At 39.3% G+C, this 25,091-nt stretch overlaps 1 protein-coding gene across 1 annotated transcript in view; it reads left to right on the forward strand.

The window, feature by feature from the left end:
* Window positions 1-1,625: 1,625 nt before the first annotated feature.
* GABRA4 (gamma-aminobutyric acid type A receptor subunit alpha4) overlaps window positions 1,626-25,091 on the forward strand; it is a gene marked incomplete at both ends in the record, with an annotated part of 37,512 nt that continues 14,046 nt past the window's right edge. Inside the window, 8 exons of the mRNA XM_084285876.1 lie at window positions 1,626-1,708; window positions 1,808-1,926; window positions 11,372-11,439; window positions 13,959-14,179; window positions 14,282-14,364; window positions 16,137-16,280; window positions 17,665-17,817; window positions 22,917-23,176. Of these exons, the coding sequence (XP_084142002.1) occupies window positions 1,626-1,708; window positions 1,808-1,926; window positions 11,372-11,439; window positions 13,959-14,179; window positions 14,282-14,364; window positions 16,137-16,280; window positions 17,665-17,817; window positions 22,917-23,176 (1,131 nt within the window). The remainder of the gene's footprint in view (window positions 1,709-1,807; window positions 1,927-11,371; window positions 11,440-13,958; window positions 14,180-14,281; window positions 14,365-16,136; window positions 16,281-17,664; window positions 17,818-22,916; window positions 23,177-25,091) is intronic.

Genomic DNA, 25,091 nt, shown 5'->3' on the forward strand with positions numbered 1-25,091 from the left:
GCATGGTGAATTCAGAGGGGATAAAGCTGTGAGCCAAAATAATCGGTACTTTCTATTGTGATAAGACCACCTTAGTGCCCAGTGCCTTTTCTTTACTAAGGAAGATGCAAAACAGAGTGGTCGTACCTGGGAGGAGGTTGCCGATGGGTAATGCCTGCATTTCATCTGACAAAATATTAGAGAGAATAGAGTAGTAGTAATCTGCAGAGGCCTAAATGGGGCTTTTAAAATTGGAAGCAGAGCTGACTGCCTAGACAGAGGTTTTGTTGTTGTTGTTTTCTTTTTTTTTTTTTTTTTTTTGAAAGATAAACAGCATCAGCAAACTAAATGTATTTGAAGCACAGCTTTAATTGTTTTTCAAAGGAATCAGCAAAGGGCACCCTAGCTGGAACAAGCTCTGAAGTACAATCAGGAAGATTTCAAGTGTCCAGTAGTTTTGAAGATAATCAGGCGTTTCAGTGCTTGGAGATAGTGTAGCATAATGAATAAGGCTTTTTCATGTCAGCATAGGCAGGGCTGTAGTCTTGAAGTCAATTACAATACCTGCTCCATGTGCTCCTGCACGATGAACTTCACCGGCTTCATTAAAGTTGACACGCATACTGATTACCAAACCTAAACAACTCTGCGACACACCTGATCAGAAGGACAAGTTGTTTATTTTCAGTACCTGTTGTATTGGGGGAAAAACAGCCCGTACTCTTCTCTTCCCTCTCCCTCAAAGCCCCAACCATCCCAACGGTCTCTGACAGAAAAGCAACACTTTGCAGTGGGTTTTACAGCAAATTATGCAAGAATCCCTTGGACCTTGTATAATGGAAATTATTTGGGTCACCAAACCTGGCTGCCTAATTATAGGAAAGAAAAAAAAAATACAATGCAAAGCCATTCCCTTATTCTAGCATTTTTTGCTTCCAGAAAGCCGGGATAACCCACTCACTCCCATCCATTTCGGGTGTGTTTTAACCCTGCAGTCACATCTCTTTCCTCATCCCAGAGCCTGGTATGCCTCCAGCTGGTGTGGAGGGACCCTCCTGCTCCCAAACCCTCCTCGCAGGGCAAATTCTCTCTTTCCCTCCTGGTTTTGGTTTTGCTTCCCCCTCAGGGAGAAAAGAGGATCGGGACAGCAAAGACTTCAGCCCTCAGTCATGAGCAGAGCAAAGAGGGGAGAGAAACCTTCTCCTCACAGACACCCAGCTCAGCCACCCGGGGCTCGGTTCGGGGCTCACCGGCCCCCTCAGGGCGCCCGGGGCCGAGATCTGCCTCCCCCCGCGGCTCGGCCCGGCTCCTCCCTCCCCGGGGAGGCCGCTACCGGGCGGACTCCTCGCCTCGCCTCGCCTCGCCGGCCGCCCGGAGGGTGCCGAGGCGGCCCCGGGTGGGAAGAGCGAGGCGGGGCAGAGCGGGGCGGAGGCGGGAGCGGCGGGGCCCGGTGCCTGTTGCCCCGAGGGAGTTAACGGCGCGGGGAAAGTCGCCTCTCCTCCGCCCCTGCCCGCCGCCGCCGCCGCCTGGTAACCGGGGGGGAGCCGCGCATGTAGGGCCGCCGGGGGGCTGCCGCCGCCGTCCCCGTCCCCCCGCCCCGGAGCAAGGCGTTTAACGTGGCCAGGCGTGAAGTATGGCATGCAAAGATGGTTTCTGCCAAGGAGCCAGCCATCGCCATGTCCTCGGGTCTCTCCATCGCCCTCCTGCACTGCCTGTGCCTGGCGACGTGGTGAGTACCCCCCCGGGCGGCGGGGCGACCCCCGCCCGGTGCCGCCGAGCCGGCTCCCGGCGGCTCCTCTCTCACCCGCTCTCCCTCTTTGCCTCGTAGTCTCAGCGGGCCGCCGGGACAGAGCAAAAAAGAGGAGAAATTGTGGCCGGAGAATTTCACCAGCATCCTGAACAGCCTCCTGGATGGCTATGACAACCGGCTGCGCCCGGGATTCGGGGGTACGGCCGCCGTGCCCGCGGGCGGGGGGTGCGGGGGGCAGCGCTGAGCCCCCCGGGGAGCGGAGGGGAGAAGGGCCCGGTCCTCGGGGTGCTGCCGTCGTGCCGGAGAGAAACCGGGGAGCCGGCGTGTGTGGGCTTGGCAGGGAAGGGAGAAGCTGCCCCACAGCCCGGGGCCGGCGGATTTTGTCCCCCCTTTAAGTGTCGCGGATGGGGTCCGAGCAGAAGCGGGTCCGGGGCTGGGTACCGCGCTGCGGGGTCAGGTCGGGGGTGGGCGCCCTCCCTTCAGCGAGTTGGGGACGAGCAGCGCTCGGCTGCTCCGGGTCCAGCTCCGGTTTAGTAGTTAACTGGGGGTAGGAATCAGAAGCGGAGCGCCGAGTCTGCCCGCACCCGCCGTGTGGACTCAGGGTCCCGCTCCCCCGCGGTGCCCCCGGCTGGTCCGGCGCAGCTCGGTGCTGCTGAGCAAGCAGCCGGGCTCGCCGGTCGGTGTGGGGCGTGCTGGTCGCCTGTAGGGGCTCGGGACCGAAAATAACTGGGATCGGGATGGAATTCATTCCATTATCTGGCATGCCAATCTAAAAATACAAATTTAAAAGTTTTTTTAGAAAAGAAAGATGCTACAGCCCGTCTCATGATGCAGTAAGCCAGCAAGAACATCTTATGGGCTGCCTCTTCCTATACGGAATTGAATGAGATCCTTGCGTAGGTTTATGTTGCGAAATACTTTCTTCCTCCCCTGAAAGTACCTTCTTCATACACGTGATGCATCCACACTGACATGTATGCCAATGCATGCCATGTACTGGGCTCACATGCATGATCTTGATCATTAAAGGACAACAGCAGGCATCATTGATCACTTCTTTATTATTTTGGGTATATCGAATAAATGAGGCCTTCCATAGCTCAGTTTAAACGTTATGCGAGAATAAAGCTAAATTTATTGGAGCACCCCGAGGAGTCATTGAGAACAGGTAGCCTTTTCCATTTCAGTCTCTGCAGAGAGGTTACAGACACTTCTGCATGCGTACAAGAGATGTGCTATGTTTGGTATCATTTTAGGTTGAATGCCAACTAATTAGTCATCTTGCAAAGATGCTTTATGAGCATTATCAGATTTCCAAAATTAAACAACTACTAAATATGTGATGTGACATATAGTTTGTGCTGATTTTTATTTCGATACAGTTGTCCTTTGCAGGATATTTTGCAAAAGTAGTCTTTCAGCAAAATGCTATCAAGAAGGAAAAGTTCCTTGTATCTCCTTGAACTTTCATAACTGCAGTATTGAAGTAGATGGCACAGGGAGATAAAACCTTCAGATTTCATCCTGAGGAAGGCACTTCTGGCTGTATATTTCACAAAATTGATATTTTATTGTTTCTTGCTTCTTCCTTACAATATCTAAACCATCCATCTTTGAGTTTTGAACTTCTAAGTAACACATGGAAAAAAATACTTCAATTTTTTAAACAATGCCTAGCACCCTAGCTCATTGCAGTGAGTTATCTTCACCTGATTTGACAGGAACAGCTTTTAACTAAAAACTGAAACCAACATAAATGTAAAGTTCTCTAAGTGGTCAGATCCGACCTTTTGACATAACTCAACAAGATGTGTGGATTAATTATTAAAATGTATACTGTCCAAATTCAATTTTCCCTGTATTTCTTGGGTTTTGCTGATAAATCTTTATGCCAAATGGGACTCACATATTGGAAATGGGTCACTCATTATTATAGAGCGTAGCAAACAAATGTCATAGGGGGTGGGAATATTTAGAGATGGAAAGTATAGTGTGCTTCAGTAATGCTAAAGCTGTGTCACTTTCTGATGAGCAGCAGAATATTTATTTTTGTTTTATTCTTGAAGCTGATTCACCATCTAGATTGCACGTGGCTCAAAATGAAACGAAAGTTTTATTTTAAGAACAAAAGGCCTCACAGAGGTTTGACCGATGCTGATTTTAAACTACAAATCGATGAAAACATTTCTAATTCTGGCAAAAGTGATGTTTAAAATCAGATTTGGGGAGCTAGCCAAATTCTGAATTTTGCCGGCATATTTCAGAGTTATATTCCACAAATAACAATTCATGAAGATTTTTGCATGCAGAGCAAAGGAGGAAACATTAGATTTTAGAGGTTTCCTAAAACTGGATACAAATGACTAATTAGCACAATCGTTGGTAGCTATAAAGGAGAAGTGAAATCACCTGAGTGTGCTTACAAATGTAGTTACGGTCCCTCAGGAGGGTTTTCAACATCAGTGGAGTATGTGGAAGCTTGCCCTGGTACATCTTATGCAGGAACATAGCGTATGTTGAGGGTAAACAGAACTAAGTTCTCCATGTCACTTGATGGACATTGTGCATTACAAAGTTGCTTTATGAAACAGGTTAAAAAAAAAAAAAAAAAGTTGCTGTTACTTACTAATAATTGCAAGGTTTGCTAGCATAATAAATAAAACCAGAAGAGTTCATGAAGAAAGTTATTCATGACTCTTTAAGTGGAAGCTCCCCTCAACTTTGGGGGATGGGAATCTAAACCCTTAACAGGAGCAAGAGAGAAGGAAAGAGACTTTGGCCAGAAGTTTAATTAAGCAAAGCAGAACAGGCAGTTTTGTGTAGGGGGGGGAAAACAAACAAACAAACAAACCTCAAGTGCTCTCAGGAAGACATAAAATGCATAGCAGCTTTGAATTTCAGTGGTGGGAAAGTATTTAGGGACTAAAGAAAAAAGTAATGCAGTGTAGTTTTAAAATGGTGTAGTGGAATTTAAGTCAGTTACATTCTGTACTCTCTGTGTGCCATTTTGCCATTACCCTGAATATCAGGATGCAGTTTGTAACGTGTGGATTTCCCAATCAAAACCACTGTTTATCTAACAGATCATAAGCTTAGGGTGTTTACAGAAGTCGCCTGCGGTGTGATTAATGAAAAGCATTATCTGCTGTAAAACTTCAGGTGTTACCCAGGTGCTATTTTTATTGAGCTGTAAAACTTTGAAGGAAGATCATTTCAACTTACGTTCTGACTCCAGTTTTCATCTGCTTTTTAAAAGTTTACATATGACACACAACGAAGGCAAACTCTCTAGAAAATTGCAAAACCTTGATTTTCTCCAAAAATCCATTACTTTTCCATGGGTGATTAGTTTCAAAATGGTTGTAGAACTCCAGATGACATTTTGACAGGAGCATTATTCACTTGACATAAAAGGCCTGAATCTGATTTGCCATTTTAACACTTCTATGGTTTTAGGCTTTACCTGAGGAATTCCTGATAGAAGGGCCTGACAGACCTGATTAAAACCTGTGCTGGATTAAAGAACCACAGAATGGTTAAGGATGGAAGGGACCACTGTAGGCCATCTGGTCCCATCTCCCTGCTCAGGAAGGGTGCCCAGAATAATGTCCAGGCAGCTTTTAAGGATCTTCAAGAAGGGACACTCCCCAACCTCTCAGGACAACCTGCACTTGGTCACCCTCACAGCACAGAAGTGCTTCCTGATATTCAGGGGGAACTGCTGGTGTTACAGTTTGTGCCTACTGCCCCTTGTCCTGGCACTGGACACCACTGAAAAGAGCCTGGCTCCCTCCTCTTTGCATCCACCCTTCAGGTATTTACACACAGTAATGAGATCCCCTGAGCCTCCCCTTCCCCAGGCTGAGCAGTCCCAGCTCCCAGCCTCTCCTTACACAGAGAGGCTGCAGTCCCCTCAGCATCCTGATGGACCTCTGCTGGACTCTCTCCACGTATGTCCACATCTCTCTGGGGAACCCGCAACTGGACTTAGTGCTCAAGGTGTGGTCTCACCAGTGCTGAGTAGAGGGGAAGAATCACATTTTGTTATATATGTATATATTATTAAAAGGTCATAACTTTGCAATGTTATGATATCTTTTAAAACTTTCATGACATGCTAACTCACTTAAGCCTGTACTTAGCAAAGCAAGAAGAAATGAGATGACTGAAGTGAGAGGGAAAATCATCACTCCATATTCCTGTGTATTTGCTAATTCTAATAAATTTTTCTGCTAGGCATGCCTTTAATCTTGGGCAACTTGCTTTTTGTTCAGACCTAAGAAAGAAGGTGTTTTATGGCTTGCCTGCTGCTCAAGGCTCTTAGGTTGACTGAGAAACCCACTGATGTTAGGTCTTAAAAGCCCCTTCTGAGGCTGACAGTATTGCCCTCAGCATGTTCCTATCTCCTTGTGGTGTGATTGCCCATAAGTCAGTGAAGACTGGAGAAATCTCTGCTCTTGAATCTGTTTATTTGTGTGAGGTGCAGTCTGGCACAAAGTGCAAGTCTTACTATCAGCTAGTGAAGTGGTGATAGCTCTCCACCTTTCTGTTCACGAGTTGCTGGCATGCTGGCTCATGAGTAGAAGGAACAGAACCACGTTAGTTCATTTTCCTTTTTCTTTCCTTCCTCTTTTCTTACTCTTTCTCATGATCTTGTGTTTGTGAAAGTGCAGCTGAACACCTGGTGAAATTACATATGTTGGCTATCATCTCCCCTAAGTAAAGTATGGGACAGCCTCTCTGCCCCTAGTAGGCTGTGTAATGTTCAGCATATGAACATTGTTACTGAAGAGTTTCATTTCCTTTCAAGGCAAAATGAGTGAGTGTAGTCAAGAAATACATGCAGGATAAATTTGAAGAGCAAAGACATCTTTTTTTTTTTTTTTTTTTTTTTTTTTTTTATAGAATAGAACTGTATCTACATGATTAAATGCTCTTATTAAAAAAAAAAAAAACTCATGCATACTTTCAAGGTCCCATTGCTCAGCATAATAGATTCTGTAATATATTTTTTTAAGGTTGCAAAGGGACTGGATGTGAGCAGTGTAAAGTGAAGGTGATCATTTCTTTCCTCAGGCACTTGTCCAGTTTTCCTCAGCTGGTGAGCGCAGATGACTCAAAGGCTTGTTAACAGGATATGGTGTTATATACCTGTAGTTGCCTGATCTGAATTTGGCCCAGGTTTGTAATGCTTGAAGTCATTACCATCTGTCTGTTGTTTAGTGACCTGCATAAAATTAGCTGATATTCTTGGTCCAGTCCTTAGCAGACAGGTGTCTACATCATGGGAACTGGCATGAATGTCAGCCTTGTTGGCTGCCTTAGCAGAGAGTAACTGCTGAACAGGCAAAGAAACAGAGTAGTCTCCTCATTTCTGGAGGTATGTTTTTTTATTTACAGGGTTCAGACATGCTGATGGATGAATGTAAAAGTTACTGTGTGCTGTCACATTTGTTATATTTATCTGTGGATAAAGAATGTAGCACAAGTGTTTGAATTCCACATTCATTTTCAGAAATGCCCTACCTAGGTGTTCTGAGTACCCAACAAGAATTTCACATATAGCAGGGGTCCTCTGTTGTAGAATTAAACAAAGAACATGCTTCATAGAATCTTTTTTTTTTTTTTTTTAAATTGAAAGATAGCAATCATAAGCAGCCAACAAGAATTTAGAAAAGGCACCAAGTCTTTCACATATAGTTCTTAAAAAAAAAAATAAATAATGTAGCAACTACTTCCTCCTTCCCCCCTTTTTTAGATGTAGCTGTAGGAACTGATGTAATGTAGTTTCACGTAGTTTATGTATCCTGGGACTGATCTCATAGCAGTGGCAATAGCTGCACTTAACATTTAAACTGTAGTTTGTGTGTCAAAACCTTTGTACAGACTTGTTTGCTAATGTTCCTGCTTGGCAGCATGACTCTTGATGGCGAAATTTGCAATGTACAGAGAGCCTGTGCAGGATTTGACTGTTTACATATAGTGGAGATCTCTGCAGTGACAGTTGCCTATGGAGACGAGGGGATAATGGAGCCCAAAGTCTTTCGCTGGGAGCTGTGCTGCAGTTCAACCCATATGTTGGCATGCAATGCATGGGAGAGCTGTCTTATGTTCCTGTTCGCAGGGTTAGGGCCTGGCATCACTTCTGCAACCCACATGCAGCATCTCCACTGAACGCTGAACTATTCTGGCTTTTTTGCAGGGGTTGCTTTTAATCCTGCCTGAGCTTCTTTAAAATATATTATCTTGCAAGCGGTGATTCAGACTTAACCGTTCCCACTGCAGTGTGTAGGACTCTCCTCCTATTTCATTGACATAAAAATACACACCAGTATGTTATAAATAGTTCTTCAGTGTTCCTGAAGATTTATGGTGATTAGATGCTTTCTGAACATCCATTGAAGGATAAACCCAAATGGTCATATTTAAAATTAATTGGCCTTCTTACAACTCCCTGCATTTTATTGCTAGTAGTGGAAGGTGAAGGTTTCTAATAGGATCTTCTGCTTGCACAGCCCGAGTTGATTAAGTGGTGCAACATGCTCATTTCAGAGGGCTGCTTAAATCACCAGTAAAAGTAGGTTAGGTGACTATAAATCACCTCCTCGTTGACAGGAATTCCCATGATTAGTAATAATTAGGAAAAAAGAAAAAGACATGACTCACTCTTTCTACCCCCACTATTGTTACGTACTGGAGTTATGTTTTCTCCTACAAGGAGAATATGATGTCGCCATAGGTGGTCCTGGGTTGGCGTTGAGTACTGTGATGTGGTTGAAAATCCAGTGGTTGGCATTAGCAGTTGAGGACTGACAATGTTGGGAAAGATGTGAAGCATGATGGGGCTACGACTTTGGGAAAAGCATTAGAGAGATGATCAGTCTCCACTGTCCCTTGCAATTATCTTCTCTCCTACCAAATGTCTTAACGCTTACCACAGTTTCGTATGCAAAGCAGGGATTTGCATATCAGTACTAGGTGGATGTATTTGTTCTGTTATGATACATAAAATGTTTGTAGATCCTCATTCCTCTGACATTGTCTAGTGGCCTAAAAATGTGAATTTTAACATTTATTTCATCATTGCACTACCATTGTGTCAGGCATTCAACCAAAACTAAACTTTAATTTCAACCTTATTTTGTGGCTTATTTGTATGTCCTCCTTCCTTCTGTCTCATGAGTCCTACTAATAAATAAAGGTTTAAGAGCAGAATAGCAGTTGCTAGAAGACAAAACTTTAGCATAGTTTTAGTCCTATGTTGCTCCTATTGAGTTTCTAGTGGTAGTAAATCATAAGCTTGCTGATTTTGAGGTTAGTTTCCTGGTCTTAGGTCTCTCCATCTTTCCAAGAAACTCCAAAAAATAAACTTGCAAAAAGACTCTGAACGCTTATTGCTTGTGAAGCTGTAATGATTTAATAAAACAGAAGAAATCAATGTCCGAGGAAAACCAGCTCATGCCGATGGGAAAAATCTGCCTCTTTGTTCAATTCAACAGTTATGAAATTACAGTGTTCTGTGAGGTAAAGAAATGAAGATATCATAAAGAAAATCAGTAAAAGGTGGTTTTATTTTGTTTTTAGGAATATGACTTTTAGTATTTTCTTATTGTTGGGTAACAAAGACTTATTTCTATATTTTCCCCCTAGAGCAGTCTGCAGCAATGTCTCTTTTTCATTTCTATAGAACTTGGATTTCAGAAACATTTCAAATTTGCTAGATGAAATAAAGAAATATTTTGTGTATATATATGTATTTAAACCCAAAGTAGTTTACCCTAGATAAATAATAGTCTGGTGATTATGGGAAATTTGAATCGCCTGTGTTTCTATGTGCAAGTATGATTGAGTTTTTCTCACCTATTTTTTTAATGCTACAGGTGAAAGTCTTCACTTCCAGTATTTTGACAGCTCTTGCATGATTATTTTTTTTTTTTCTGATCTCCTGGAGCTCTCCATAAATAATTATATTGTGGAAATTTCATTGGACTACATTGGCAGTGAAATGAGTGGTCTAACCACTCGTGGATTTCTGTGCCCCGATGAACACATAATTACTTGTAGAAAGGGGAGCAGCTTCCATTTGACATGTTTAGAAGAGCAGAATGGTATAAAAGTGTGTTATCTGGAACTGGGGAAATGCTTCTTAAAACCTTTTCAAGACAGACATGCTGAAGGATCCAACTTTCCAGGGACCACTGAGCTACCAACTGTTGTAGGGTGAATTTTCTTAAGATTTTATCTTGAAAAAATGTCCTTCTGTGAAACTGTTAACTTCCAGCAAGGAGTCTGTTTTTTGACATTTAGCTGAAAAAATCTTAGCTGTTCTTCTCTACATAACTTGCAAACTGTTTAGTGAAATAATTTTGCATGGTTTTATTTTACTTTTTGTTCACAGTTTGACACTTGTTCTAGGTGCAAGAAATATGGGTTTCCTGTTTTCCAGTTGCTTATCTTTTTCTCCTTTTAACATTTGATTCAAAGTGATGTCTGTGAACAGTGATTTTTTTTTTTTCTTTCCAAGAGGCACATATTCTTCTGCTTCAAACAGTCTTAAGTCTTTCCTCTTTTCATATTTAGATTCCAAATACTACGATAAAGCCTGAATTAACAGACTTGAACCACTTATCCTCTTCAGAAATTTGAGTTGCAGGAATGTAGAAACTGTGGTTGTTTTTTTTTTTTTCCCAAACAGGTATTGGTTGGTAGGAACATCGGTAGATTTTTATTATTATTATTATTTTTAATTTATAATGTAAGTTCATTACCTGAATTAAACCATTAGCTAATGCTTTGATTGCAGAATCATCATCATAACTGGTAATAATTAGTAGTTTTCTAGCCTTTTACATTGGGAATGGACCTAAATCCTGCATGTGTTTTTAGGTTAATGGAAATCCTAAGACTCCCATTAAAGGTAATGTGGAATGGTGCCCTTTTTACATTTCAAAGTGCATTATCCTGTAGTAAAGGAGATGATAACGTTGAGATGAAACTTCTTTTTCTGATGGCTGTTTGCCATTCCCAGCTGTGAATGTTCAAGACCTCTGCTGCACTGTGTCATAAATATCACTAGGTCTTTCACGACAGGCTTTGCAATAGCATGTGGACCGAGGTTCAGACACTCCAAAATGCTGAAATTCCTAAATCTTCTGTTTGTCAGTATTAAGCCACTTAAGTACTTCTCTCGATATGGTCACAATTCTTGATCCTGCAATAGTAAATTGCCTAGTGCATGACATGCCAATATCTGTAGCCCAGTTATTACCAGTAAGACTGAATATTAGCAACAGATACCTTGGGGAGTGTGGATTACTTAAATGAGGTGCTTGTTGTTTATCAGCATGGTGTTTTCCATAAGTCTTTTAATTTATTGGTATGTGTTTTCTTATCTGTTGAGTAAATGTTGGTTTCCTAAATGGGGATTTGCATGGAAATGCTGCTTTTAACTTACTTATGTGGTAAAGATAGTTGAGCAGTGGTTGTTATTAGAGACTTAGCTGAAATGACCTGTTTTGCATTTTGCTCTTGCTCTTCCACAGAACCCTCAAAGAGATAACTGTTCACATGCCAGGATCACTTATGAGAACTGTTGACCAGCAAAATTCATGTTTTCTTGCTCACTTCCTTTTCATGTATTAGGTCCTGTTACTGAAGTCAAAACAGATATATATGTCACCAGTTTTGGACCTGTTTCTGATGTAGAAATGGTATGTATTTCTGGAATTAAAATGCCCTTTCCTGTTTCTGAGAAACCATTAACTGCAGTCAGGAGTGGATGCTTAAGTCATGTCTCCGTACTGCTCTGTCAGTCATGCAAAGTAGACAGGATTAGGAGCAGCTTAATTTATAGCTTATAATTAGATACAGCAGGCCTGATTCTGGTCACACTTGCACTGGTTTTTGACTGGTTTAAAGAAATCACTTCACAGGATTTAAAGCAGATTTTTATGGTGTAGAGGCCTTGCAGGAAGCATCTCACTAAGCATACTGTGGGGAAAATATGTAATCTCTTTGAAATTGCCTTTCCCTTTTTGAAATGTGTGTTATTCTCAGGTGAATAATAATAACATCATTTCACAAATACTTGTTGACATTTTCATTTCAGATGAATTCCCTTTGTCAATCTTTGTGCCCCTTTTAGCATCACTTTCAGTAAATGTTTGACTGATAGGAGTTTTCATAAGTGTCTGCAGAAACTGAATGTCAAAATAACATGCATGAAATACTCACAGAAGACAAATGCTACATTTGCACGTACTTTTATTTGTGTCTGAAAGGCATCTGCATCCACTTGAGGTCAAATCCAGCATAACTCTCATCAACTTCTATAACCCAGCAGTATTCCCTTAAATCATGTGACAGTTTCTCTTTTTTATAAAACATCCAAGAAATCACATGGAAGTAACAGAGACATATGTGCATTATATGTTTGTACTTACCTTGTTTAAGGGAAAGGTAGATTCAGGGCAATAGCTTCCTTCCCATGTGTTTCTAGTCTGCACTTTCTGGTGCACCTGATTTGTTTCTATGCTGGGGAGAGGTATGTGACAGCAAGATACTTTTTCAAGGACTAGGTTCCTGCACCTATGGCTTATGTTGGACTGCATCTTACACCTTCAATGGTTGTTATGTATGATGCAGTTCAGTGTGACAAGAGGTGCAACAATCTGGTCCAAAGGAAATCTAGTAATGTGATCCTCACCTCTAAATTGATGGCTTCATATGATCTCTCAGGCTTTGGTGAAGAATGTGACATGCTGCCACGTGGAAATTATTAGTTATGTTGGAAAAGGCAGGAGTGAAAACAAGAAGTGAAGGTAGGTAATGAACCAGCAAAAGGAGAGTTTAGGGCAGATATTTCCCCTTTTGTCATTAGGGATTGATTAGAAGACAACTACAGGGATCCAGGAATTGTTTTGGGGATGATTTTTAGTTAGTGTATCCATTGGTGACCCAATGTGGTATGTATGTGGCTGCATTCATAAAACTCGCTGGAAGAGCAAAGCGTGAGATAGTCTCAGTACAGGGGGTGATTGATCAGAGTGTTTTTTTAGAAGAACTGGATTACTTTGGTACCCAGTGTAATGAAAGGAGTTGAAATCTCATTTTACAAAATGTGTCGCGTAGAAGCTGATAACAGAAACTGCTACTATAAGCTATGAAGTCACCAGCAGGAAATGACAATAGAAGAGAGACCTGGTAGATTCACTATGAACCTTACTGGACGATGCAGCCATGCAAAAGGCCGCAAACCTAATTCTAGTGTGCATTAAACTTGTAGAGATGTATCCTTGCCCATATGAATAGATATGACCAAACAAGTAGTTTCAATGCTGATAACATGCAGAAACATTTGAAATAAAGTCAAAAACATTATTTGACTTAACACAGAATTGCAGCTGTAAGTTAGAAAGGACTTCAAGCTTCCTGTGTTACCTTTTCCAATGCCACTATATATGTATATATATATATATATATATACATATTTTGTGGGTGTGTGAAATGCTTAAGCTTTCCAAAATGAGAAATGCATTCCTTTGTCAATTAATTCGCATGTGATTTCTCATGATGTACTTGTGTCTGCAATTCTGCAGTTGTTGGCACGTTTTATTTGGAGCATCCAAATGGCTTTTCTGGGGAGGTTAGTGGGATAGTTATGTAGCTAAAAATAAATATGTGTTTATGCAGCTCTGTGTATTTTATTATATATGTCTTGGTGACATGACAAAGGAAATATTCACTTTTGTTCTTTAAAAGCTTACTTCTGATCAGTTGAAATTAAATTTCCTTTTGTGACTTTAAAGTGGAGGTAGTTGTTTGTCCTGATATTTTAATTTATCCATGGATTATTTTATTTTGCTGCTGGCTGTTTTCTTTAAAAATCTGTTGACACTTATTGTCACAGATCATTTTGTTTCCAGTTATATGCTTGACTACAAATTAAATTGCCTGCTTCCTGCAATCTAATTAGATTAATTATTTCTTAATGATTAAATATGTGTAGCAATTTATTGATATGACTAATGTGGGAAATTAAGCTATTAAGATGTACACAGCACTTTAATTGGTGGAAATGTTTGTGTAGTGGACTTAGCATTTTCTTTACAACTAATTTCTTTGCTCCCAAGTGATTTCTATTTATTTATTTATTTATTTATTTATTTTAATTACAGGAAACACTTATATATGCAAAATATGATCTTTGTTTTTCTGCAATTTAATACAGGAGTATACAATGGATGTCTTCTTCCGTCAAACATGGGTAGACAAAAGATTAAAATACGATGGCCCTATTGAAATTTTAAGACTTAACAACTTGATGGTTTCGAAGGTGTGGACTCCTGACACTTTCTTCAGGAACGGGAAAAAGTCTGTTGCACATAATATGACAGCCCCAAATAAACTCTTCAGAATAATGAGAAATGGCACCATCCTGTACACAATGAGGTATCTAGCTTGTTTGTTCAGCTTTTTACAATTACTGTATGCAAAAGTTATGCTGCCTAGACAAAATGGCAACCAGAGACTATTTAATTTGTTCCATTATAGGCTTACAATAAGTGCAGAGTGTCCCATGAGATTAGTGGATTTTCCCATGGATGGTCATGCTTGTCCTCTCAAATTTGGGAGTTGTAAGTTGCAATTATGAAATTTCTTGTAACTACAGAATTTAAATAGTAGAAGTAGATTTTGATCAATTACTAAACTTTCTGAATATTAGTCTTGATACACAATCCTTATGCAGACGAAACTCCTGTTAAGTTCCTTGAGAATTTTATTTAGGAACTGAAAAATTAAACCCAGACAGAGAACTGAAAAGCAGGCAGTGATTCAGCTATTACGTTAAACCCCCCTCTTCTGGCTATACTGTTTCTTGAAATGTGTAGTTTTTCTTGGTTCCTAGGGATGAATTGAACACTCAGTGAAGTGAGAAATTCTCTGGAGAAGACAGAGGGTGGGATCCATCTCAAATTACAGCAGTCAGGTAAAAGGTGCCTAGGGCAGCTGGTTATTTGGCTTTCTCTACAGTCAGTGGTGTCAAGCTGATATCCTAAGATAGACTTGTATGTTAAGTGTGAAGATTTGATCTTAGTTGTGTATGTCTTATCTCCTGTCTCCTGGCCTATATGAGGGAGTCTGAGTGACAAGTTTATGCTAGATAGTTTTTAGACTGGTGAGAGTAAATGAGAGAAATCGTAGTGCAGGTGACTGTCCTTTTTTGCTTCAAGGTCTGAAGGTTATCCAAAAAATCTACACCTGACTTTTGTTAGAAGGAATGTTTTGGGACATATTGCATGCAACAGAGAGAGGCAGTTATGATTCTCTGATTTTAATCCACAGCAGAGATTGTTGTGACCACCTGGGGACGCTTGATGTGCTCTGTTATTTATCCTGTTACTCTTCTAAGTGTCCCTGGTCACTGCTGCTTTACGGTGGGATGTAGTCAGCGGCTGGACAGTAATCTGCTTTCCTTGACACCTTAATTTTGAAGTTAGAAATGACTGGAAGCTGCTTAGAGTTGTTCCTTAGCATACATTGAGCTTATACAGCTGAGTAGTCAGTCAAGCAAAACGAGGATATTAAAGATACTGCTCTGATAAGGCTTTTCTTTCCAGTTATGGTGAGACTGGGAACCTGGTACTTCTAGAATTGGCTTTGGTATCAGATGTGTACTAGGGGAACTTCAATAGTAGGGACTTTTCCACCAGCATATTTCTTCAGGCAGAATCATCAGTCAGCAGAAATTGTGCTTCACACTAATCTGGTGTCTTCTTCAGTGAAACCTTAAATAAGACATAGCAATTTCAAATTCAAGACTGGTTTAATTGAATTTTAACAGGAGTTTGGGCTGTGTAGGGATTGAATGCTAGCCCTAAGTTATGTCTGTTGTGTTAAATGTTAGAATGTTTCTTTGGGAGTTCTTATTTCTGGGCTACACTGAATCTTTTACTGACCTCTGGTTTGTGGCAAAAAATACCCTTAAGCTTTTGACTTTAGTATAATCATATTTCCTGTAAAGAAATTTGCACCCAGTCTCCAAAATGTGTCCTCTTTATCATACTCTTTTTTTAGATACTGTATATTTTAATAATAAATTTTTAGATAAAAATTTCTAAAATAACTTTAAAGATAATCTTTACATACTCAGTAAGGGCTGATCCAGAAAGTGTAGTGTTCAGACTTCACGTTCAAATGTGAAATTAATTTATGTGTGACACTTGACATATGACTTTAGCTCCAATTTATTCTCATGTGAGGGTGGTTTTTTGGGGCAACTTCACGTGGAGGTTATTTTCTAAAGTTGTTACTGTCAGTCTTGCTGTTAAATTTCAGTAGGTTTGGGTTGGGGTCCTGGTAAGGTGTGAGAAGTTTCCTATTTATGCAAACTGGTGCTGTGTTGTAGATGCATATCCAAAGAGTGAAATGATTTATACCTGGACAAAAGGACCTGAGAAGTCAGTGGAAGTTCCTGAGGAGTCTTCCAGTTTAGTTCAGTATGACCTGCTTGGGCATACGGTATCCACTGAAACCATTAAATCTATTACAGGTAGGAATCTCATCAGCAAGAGTTAATTTCAGGTAAAACTAACCCTGTAATAATGCCCTAGGCTTTTTTTCTTTCTTTCCTGTAAGATATTCTACTGAATGTCATAGGGTATATATTGAGGGCTGAGAACATAAATCTGAACTAGGTTTCTGTCCTTCAGATTTACATTTGCAGATTCATTACCGTAGATTGCGAAGGTCTTTCAGAAAACTGGAATGAGATCATTACTCCAAGGGACAAAATGAGTATTTAATCACTGCTTAAAATGCAGTTTGAAGAGTCAAGAGGATGCCTGGGTGAGGAAGTAATTTCTCAGCACTGTATCCACATTATGTGCAAAAGACTTCCTTTGTTTGGTGGTACAAACAGCTCGGGATAAAAGTAGAGCATACAGAATGGGTTATTAAAACCATAAAAACCCTCTAGTCAGATAAGGATAGGCACAAATGCATTAGTCACAATAGATACTTCTGCTGATTTATGCTGTAAGAAATAAGGCAAATGGCAACTACAGGCATCCTAAATGAGTGAAGTATCACTGATGAGCAGTTTGCTGATAAAGCAAGCATATTCCCAAAATATTTTTAAAAATTGGAATCATTTTCTAAACATCAGCAAGTTTGGGTGTTGTGAGATGGTCAAAATGAAACAAATAAAGCAAATATATGTGATGTATTGCTTTAAGGATGTTTTTTGTAAGATAAAACAGCATTTTGAAGTACACTAGAAATTGACCTGTTAGTGTATTGATTATTATGATTTAATGACCCCGTTTCCTTACTGTCCCCCAAATGCTTTTTCTGTAGTACTTCTGTTTAGATGATTTATTCAGTTTAAGCTGAAACTGTAACTATTTTGTTTAATATTAAAAATGATACTTTATCTAAACTTAAGACATTTTTAATGATTTTTGCATGTCTCTTTATCACAGTGATGCTGGTGTATAAATACAGTAAAAAGCTGAGATGCTTCCATATCATTTTATATGCATCATTGTTATAATTGTTTTATTTAGCAGATGGGTACCACAATGTTCTGGATACTGTGGTAGGTAGATAATTTGTGTCTTGAAACTCTTTTCTTCAGCAGATGCCAAAAAAAAAATTAAATCATACTTACGCTATCCAAAGTGATCCAGTGTTAATTGTGTATATGCAGTATTTTTGAAAGCAGCTTCAGAATAATACTGTAAGGACCTGTTGTTTCCAGGATTTATTGGTTAAAATTTATCTTTGTTCTTGTCTTGTAAGGCAAATATCTTCCTATACATGTTAAGTGTTGTGATTAGCATCATCTTAATCATCCTAGTTGATAGTCTGAAACAGTTATTCTGCTACACATAAATTTTATGCGCAGTCAGAAAAATATTTTTTTTTTTTTTTAGGTGAATATATTGTTATGACAGTTTACTTCCACCTCAGACGGAAAATGGGTTATTTTATGATTCAGACATATATCCCATGCATTATGACCGTCATCCTTTCTCAAGTTTCATTTTGGATAAATAAGGAATCTGTTCCAGCTAGAACTGTGTTTGGTAACTATTTCTGTTTTTCACTATTAATGACTTTCTCTAGAATAGGTCTTTTTAATGTACAGGGTATACTGCCCCTGTATTAGTGCAGAAGCAAGGGAATAAGGTAAATTCAGAAGAATTTTTTCTATCAGTATATGAAGACAGTAGTACGTGAAAACTTGGAATGGGAAAAGAAGCTTGGAATATTTATTCAGAAGAATGATGTGTGTACGTTGGTGGGGATTCTAGCTGCATGGGGGAGCAATCTGGGAAGACCTGGCCCAGGCTAATCTAGTCAAGTCCTTGCTCTGCATCCAGAGCAGTTTTGTCCTACAGTAGTGTAATTACTTGAACTCATGCTTTCTAAAATCCTTTTAAAAGAATTTGATTGGTAATGTGTGAAATGTGCAGATGTCTAACTAGATATCTGTGTCATCAGTGGAAGCTTGCTATGAGCAAGGCTTAGATCCTGTTACTGTAATTTCACGTTTAGCGATCTTCTCTCCTGTCTGCCATTTCCATTATGGAAATGAATTCAAAAGGAAAAAATATTGCAAGATATTAAAATTGAACTCATCAAAATAGAGTTTGAATGTGATGCTGCAGTGAACACTGAAAATAAAAAAATAAAAAAGCTTCTAAGGAAGACAAAGCATAAGAAATTGAATGGAAGTATGATTCCTAACAAAGGAGTAGGATAAAAACATTTTAAAAGCAGTCCTCATAGAGCAGTGTCTTGATTTTATAATATAGCATAGCTGAAAGCAGGACTGATCAAGAAAAGAATGTTCTACAAAAAGCCTTACTATAGATGCTGGCAAGAGTGATAAGAATTATTCTACATGCTGGCTCATTCAGACATGTAAGTAGAGTCTGAACACTGTTTGGTATCACAAATTAGACAAGGTTAATGATTAGTTATAGGAAAAACAAGCTGTGAAGCTAGTAAGATCTCCAGTAGCTCTCAATTTGAGCATTATATTAGGCAAACAATTATATTGCTTCAAATGTCTTTGCAGTAATGTTGAACAGTAGTGCTTTTTGAAGGGAGTAGTGCCACGAACTGTAAAGGTAGAATCTGTATTTATAGACAAAATGTGACAAATGAAAATGTAGAAATCATACAGCAATATGTAATATGTGTCATTATATCCATATATAAAGCTGAGAACAAATAATAATAGATTTTGGACATATACTAAGTTACATTTAAGTCTCTAATATGGCTTTGGAAACAGGTGGCTTAAAGTATGGGTATTTTTTTTTTAGTTTTCTGACAAATGCCAGAAGGGACCCTGTTTTGTAAAGGTATTCTTAAGGGAAGATAAAAATGTTGCAGGCAAGAGATAAGAATGAAGCCAGAATATCTGCTATGGTACTGACTTTCTAGAGGAACTGTTAGAAGAGGCTAGCCAAAAGGTCTTTCCTGCATGATTAGAGAGAAATTGGCAAAGCTAATGAAGGAAGGACAGACAAGGAACAATCTAGGGAGTTCCTGCCTGTCAAGATGTCTGTTACTACGGAAAAGATGCACTATGATGAACATGATGCACTATGGATGCTTTTCATGTGGAACAAAGGTGTAATGGCTTGGTTTTACAATATATTCTGAATGTTTAACAGATTAACAATGCGTGGTTGGGAGATAGGATCCAGTAAATATTAATCTTTTTTAAAGCTCTCCCCCCCCCCCCCCCCCCCCCAAGAAAGTAGCCTGAATAGTAGACAGGGATGCTTAATCTCTTGCTTACAAACCAGGTGTATTAGACCTGAATCGTTTATCTTAGTGGTAAACTGCTATTTCTAATCATCCCTCAGATGGGGGTAGCTTGTTGGGAGTTGTCTTCCAGCACACTTTTTCTTAGTGTGTGATCTCTTGCTGTCATATCAGCATTGCAGAAAACAAAATGGAAATGTTCTGATGTATGAGGAGCACTTAGCTGGATGTGGGATTAGACGTGCAAGTGAATTCTAGTCACACATCTGTGTGTTCAGTCATATGTCTGGGTCAACTACCACCATCTGACACACACTGCTTCCAGTTTCAGCGTGTGAATGCTGAGTGGTGTGATAAGGTAGGCAAGGAGCTGTAGCCTATGTCCTTCAGTTTCCTTTGTGAGAGCCTGAGACCTCCACAACCCAAAAAATGTGGGTAGCAGTGTTGCAAGTGAACAGGAACAGGCATGGTTGAGTTGGGAGAACTGTCACGACCCCCAGTACCGGTCAGAATCAGTAATGCAGGAGCAAAAGTGATGGCTGTAAGACCCATATTTCAGTAAGGATGCTGTATTTTCCCCATCACCATTTAGACATTATAAACCATTTTCTCTGTTCTCACTGCCAGACTTACAGGCTTTTTCATCTAAGGCTTTTGTTAAGGGTTTTCATTAAAACAGGGTAACTTACGTACTACTATGTAACCAGTATGGTTGTGTACTGGTTATGTAACCACTACTGGCTGTTTGCTACCTGTTTTCTGAAAAATCACATCAGCTGTGACACCAACACAACATTGTCATACAGACATCCCAGTATGTTTTGAACTTCAGTGAATATTAGCTTCTCAGGAAGGTAGAATTTGCCCCTTCAGTTGTGGGTCCAATTTACTAACAGATTTACTTTTCCTATGAACCAGAGAACCCTGTGAGAACATTACATTGCTTTATTGCATATTAGCCAGACCTGTTTATGCATGTGGAGTTACACATGGAGCAGTGATTTGCACTTTTTATAAAGGCTTCATGCTTTGCTGTCATAATTCTTAACTGTAATAGTAAAATAAATCTTAATAAGGTACATAAATTGGGATTTCTGCAGTCAGAGATTTAGACCCATTTGTGGAGGATTGGTATTTCTTAGAGGAAAGACAGAGGAAATTTTATTCCTCAAACAGATTTTTAAAATTATTTTTTATATTAAAATACTCTTAAATATATTTATATACATGTATAACTATGTGCATTTCTAATCAGAAGCTTGCAAGTACTTATCTCTGGATAACTACAGTTCATGTGTATGTGTATATATATATATATTTACCAGAACATAATTTGCCACCCTATAAATAACTGTGGCGTGTATCCAAGGGCAGTTGCAGAGACAACTGCAAGTCTTTCATCAGAATGGTTTCATAGGGGAAAAACTGATAAAGACTGAGACAGTAAACTGTGTAACACTGTCATGGCCTGCCCTCTCCTCCTTACATTTGGTTAATCATTGTCTAGTTGGTTCACTTCATCCTGTTCTTATATCTGTTAAATAAATATATTTTTAAAAAGACAATTCAGATAATCTTTAGCTCAAAGAGAACAAAAGTAGAATTGGGAAGGATAAGGGTAAGCAGGGATGTGCCTCTTCCAGGATAAAATAACTTTCCATAATTTTTTTCTCAGCATTAAACATTTTCAGTGGTGTGTTTTTCAACACCTTCCCACTGAAGAAGGTTTTGTGAGCTCGCATCTGTGTTTTTTATCCTGCTGAGTTTGCTCTGAGATATTCTTTATGCATTTATGAACTAACTGCTGCTCTTTTCTTGTCTTTTTTTTTTTTTTTTTTTTTTTTTTTAATAGGAGAGACTGTTTTAATTGTGTCCTGTTCTCTGTGTGGCAGTATATATATGAAGCTTTTTCATATTAGGTTCCCCAGATGGGTATGCCCGTTTAGGGAAGAGGGTGTGTGAAGATCCTGTTGGAAAACAGGCTCTTAATTATTTTGAATTTTTCTCAGTATATGCATTTCCTCTTGAATTAAAATGGGTACAAGTGTTCTTTTCGTAAGAGTAAAGATGTATATACGTTTGCATTCAGTTGTCCTTGTGGTTATCATGGTAGGACTTGAGCAGTGTTCATTCTTTACATGGTATTTTATATTTGAAAGATAAAGAATTCTTGATGTTTTAACTATCCTTGGAATATTTTGGATGAAAGAAAAAAAACATTGGTTGTATATAGCTGGTGTTTTCACTTGAAGTATTATCATGAAGTGGTCATATTTGAGCTCAGTGTTCATGCATGTACACTTTAATTGAAGTTGCTCTTTTAGAAGATGAAATCCTAATTAAATTTCATCAGTTGAGTGGTAGCAGAAGGGTTTAAAAGATAAGGTGATGGCTTGCTAATTAACAGAGTTGTTCACAGAACATTATAGTTTTCCTTAGCACCAAAATAATTTGCCATGATTTAATGGCATCTGGATTGCAAGTGGGATCAGAAGACCAGACACAGGGTAATCGTTAGCTTTCTAAAACCATTACAGGAAAAATTTTGTTGCAGTCTGAGGAGCACAGTGTTCCTCTATTAAATAAATTATATTCAAATATTTAGAAAATAAATTGTTGAAGGAAATTCTAAACAATGAAAAAAAATAAATATGAAATTAAGGCTTCCACATTTTCTGCTTGTAAGTTGTAGATGTTCTACTGAAGTCACAAAGTCATGGCTTTCCATGCTGGTTAACTGCTGTGCATGTATAATTACTATTCATACGCACGTGGTAGTTGCAGTGACTTAAATCTAATGCAGTATTCACAAGTAGCAAAGAAAGATTAAGCCCTGTTTTCTTAATCCAGCTGAGAAATGAGTTGTCTTTACTCCACTTGTGAATTATTTCTTCTGTGTTACACAGAAGTTCATTTTTATGGAAGGTGAATCTCTGAGTGCAGGACCTTGGAGTTTCTTAAAACTGTTTTATTAAGCAAATACAGGGTGCACTGTCTGATAGCAACATCTGTATCATGCTTATGGCAGTAGAATTACATGGTACATCATTTTGCAGTGCTGAGAAAACATAGATACATATCTTACACCATGTTTCCTATATTGATTTAAATGTGAAAATCTCTATATTACTATAATTAAAAATAATACTATTTTTTAACCGAACATAGAGATGTATTTTCTTCCATTTACTGTTGAGATCATGAGTGGAACACTGCAAAGTGACTTCTGTTATAATATCTTACAATGTAACTATGTTTTTTTCATGATAATGGGGTTTGCAGATGTGAATTAATTTAAATGATTCCTAAGTGCTTTAAGATTCTTTGTTTGAAGCTGTTTGCCTGTTTTTGTTCTCTTTGGTTTTCTTGGATTCAACAGTGATTTTGTTCTGTTTCTTTGAAGGAATAACCACAGTGTTGACAATGACGACACTGAGCATCAGTGCAAGACACTCACTGCCAAAAGTATCCTATGCTACTGCCATGGACTGGTTCATAGCGGTCTGCTTTGCCTTTGTGTTCTCTGCTCTTATCGAGTTTGCTGCTGTCAACTATTTTACTAATATTCAAATGGAAAGAGCCAAAAGGAAGACAGTAAAATCCCTCCTTGAATTTCCAGTTGCTCCTATACAAAGAGAAAAAAGTACAGAAGAGACAGTCACGGTATGATTTCAATTTATAAAATTATTTTCCTTTTTTTTTGGTAGTGTTTCTCAGCAAAACTAGGACTTTAACCTCCTCCCAGGCTCCCTCTGAGTACCCTCCCAACACTGTCTCCAGAGGAGACAGTGAACAAAGTTCTTGACGTGTCCCAGCAGGTCTTCTCCATCTGGGCCCATCCCAACAGAATTGTATCTCCTGCTCAGGACTATAAAACAACAGATTCTATTTCAGATTCCCTCAGGGACAGCACCCTGGAGGTGTGCAGCTCTCTCTACAGAGCAGTCATAAAAAAGTGTTTGCCTCATTCTTGACTCTGGATTCAGTGTGGTGTATAAGTGTCTGGCAGATGACTTTCTCCCCGTGCATGCAGTGTAAGTCAACATCATGGAAGACTAGTGCTCCACTGTATTCAATGACAAAATCTTGTTAAGCTTTATTTAATTTTTACTTTCACTTTTGGAGATTGGATTAACTTGGAGGAGAGGAAGAGGTTGTGTCTGTTCATATCTGCCATTTCTTCTATATTTAGTCATGTTTTGATGAGGGTCAAAGGGGATGGGTATCTTTATGAAGCTTTCTTTCCCTTTATGTATTGATTTTGCTTGGATGGATGATACAGACCAAGATATTACAGGTTATCTGGACAGCACATTCCCTTCTGTGGATAACGTCTCTAACAAATTAAAATATGCTAAAACATTGCAGTTGTACCTCAGAGAATTTCCCTCACTATCACTGTTATCCTCTCATTGCATATAGAGTTTTTGTTCTTAATCAGCTACAATTTCAGGATTTTTTGAAGAATGCTGGATGAAGCTTTCTGTCCACCATAGATGCTATTTTTATGTAACTTATGTATCTTTGCATAGGAGCTCACCTAACTGAAAAGGCTTTGGGGCTCTGTTTAGCGGAATACTTTTCAGCTATCTTAGCATGTTGGATTGTGTGACTTGTGTGGTAGTTATTTTAGTGTGCTGACCAGTTAATAAGGGCCTGATCTGGCTTCCAGCTGAGCTCACGAGTAATTCTCCTTTCCTCCCTTTGCTGGTTTCTCTGTCCTCACTAGCTGCTGCGTTCCTCCTCCTGTTCATTAGACACTTGGCTAACAAAGTCATTACAGCACTTGTACTGGCCATATGGTAGGCCAGTACCTCTCAGTCATGGCTAGCTCTCTTGACAACACCGAGAACTAATACGCTGACAGCAACATCGTAATTTACTCTTCCTGTCAGGCTGACTTTGTAATTTCCTTTGACTGAGCCATGATTTAAGAGCTACTGTTTTAGACTAACTCTTGGTAATTTTGTCTTCTGTCTCTTTTCACATCTCATTTGTCTCCTTCCTTATTCATTTGCTCTTTTTGCCTTCCCACCCAATCCATTTGATATCACTCCTCAGTTGCTGTCCACCCACTTCCATTTTTCTTCCTCTTCTTTGCTCTCCTACCATACATCATTATTGTTTTCAGTCTTCTGGCTGTGTTGTTCTGCTAGTTCCCAATTCTACTTAAAAGGATGGATGTGCTCCTGAAGAGTTTATTGCACGTCACTCTGTTCACTGCTAGTAAGAGTCAGGAACAAGAAAAAGTATGCTTATAGTAGCATGTGGTTCTCTTTCTACATTAATTCATCTAGCTAATTTTCTTGGTGGTACAGCATGCAGTTTAATATAGCATCTTGAGCACTCCGGGAGTGGTAATAAATATTGCTTTTGGAGACAGTGAAGTTTTACTTGAGTCTGTAGGAAAATAAATTGCATAATAGCTTAATACTAGATTTATTTGTAAGATCTGATTAAAACACAAGGAGAAATAGTAGTTTTCTCAGGTAGTAATGATGGAGGTTTAAAATATTGGTTTTGATTCATGGTCAGAATTGCTGTGTGTCCGTCTTGTATTGTACTTCAACATTTACAC

The sequence above is a fragment of the Netta rufina genome, assembly GCF_964035555.1.
Source record: "Netta rufina genome assembly, chromosome: 4".
NCBI lineage: Eukaryota > Metazoa > Chordata > Aves > Anseriformes > Anatidae > Netta > Netta rufina.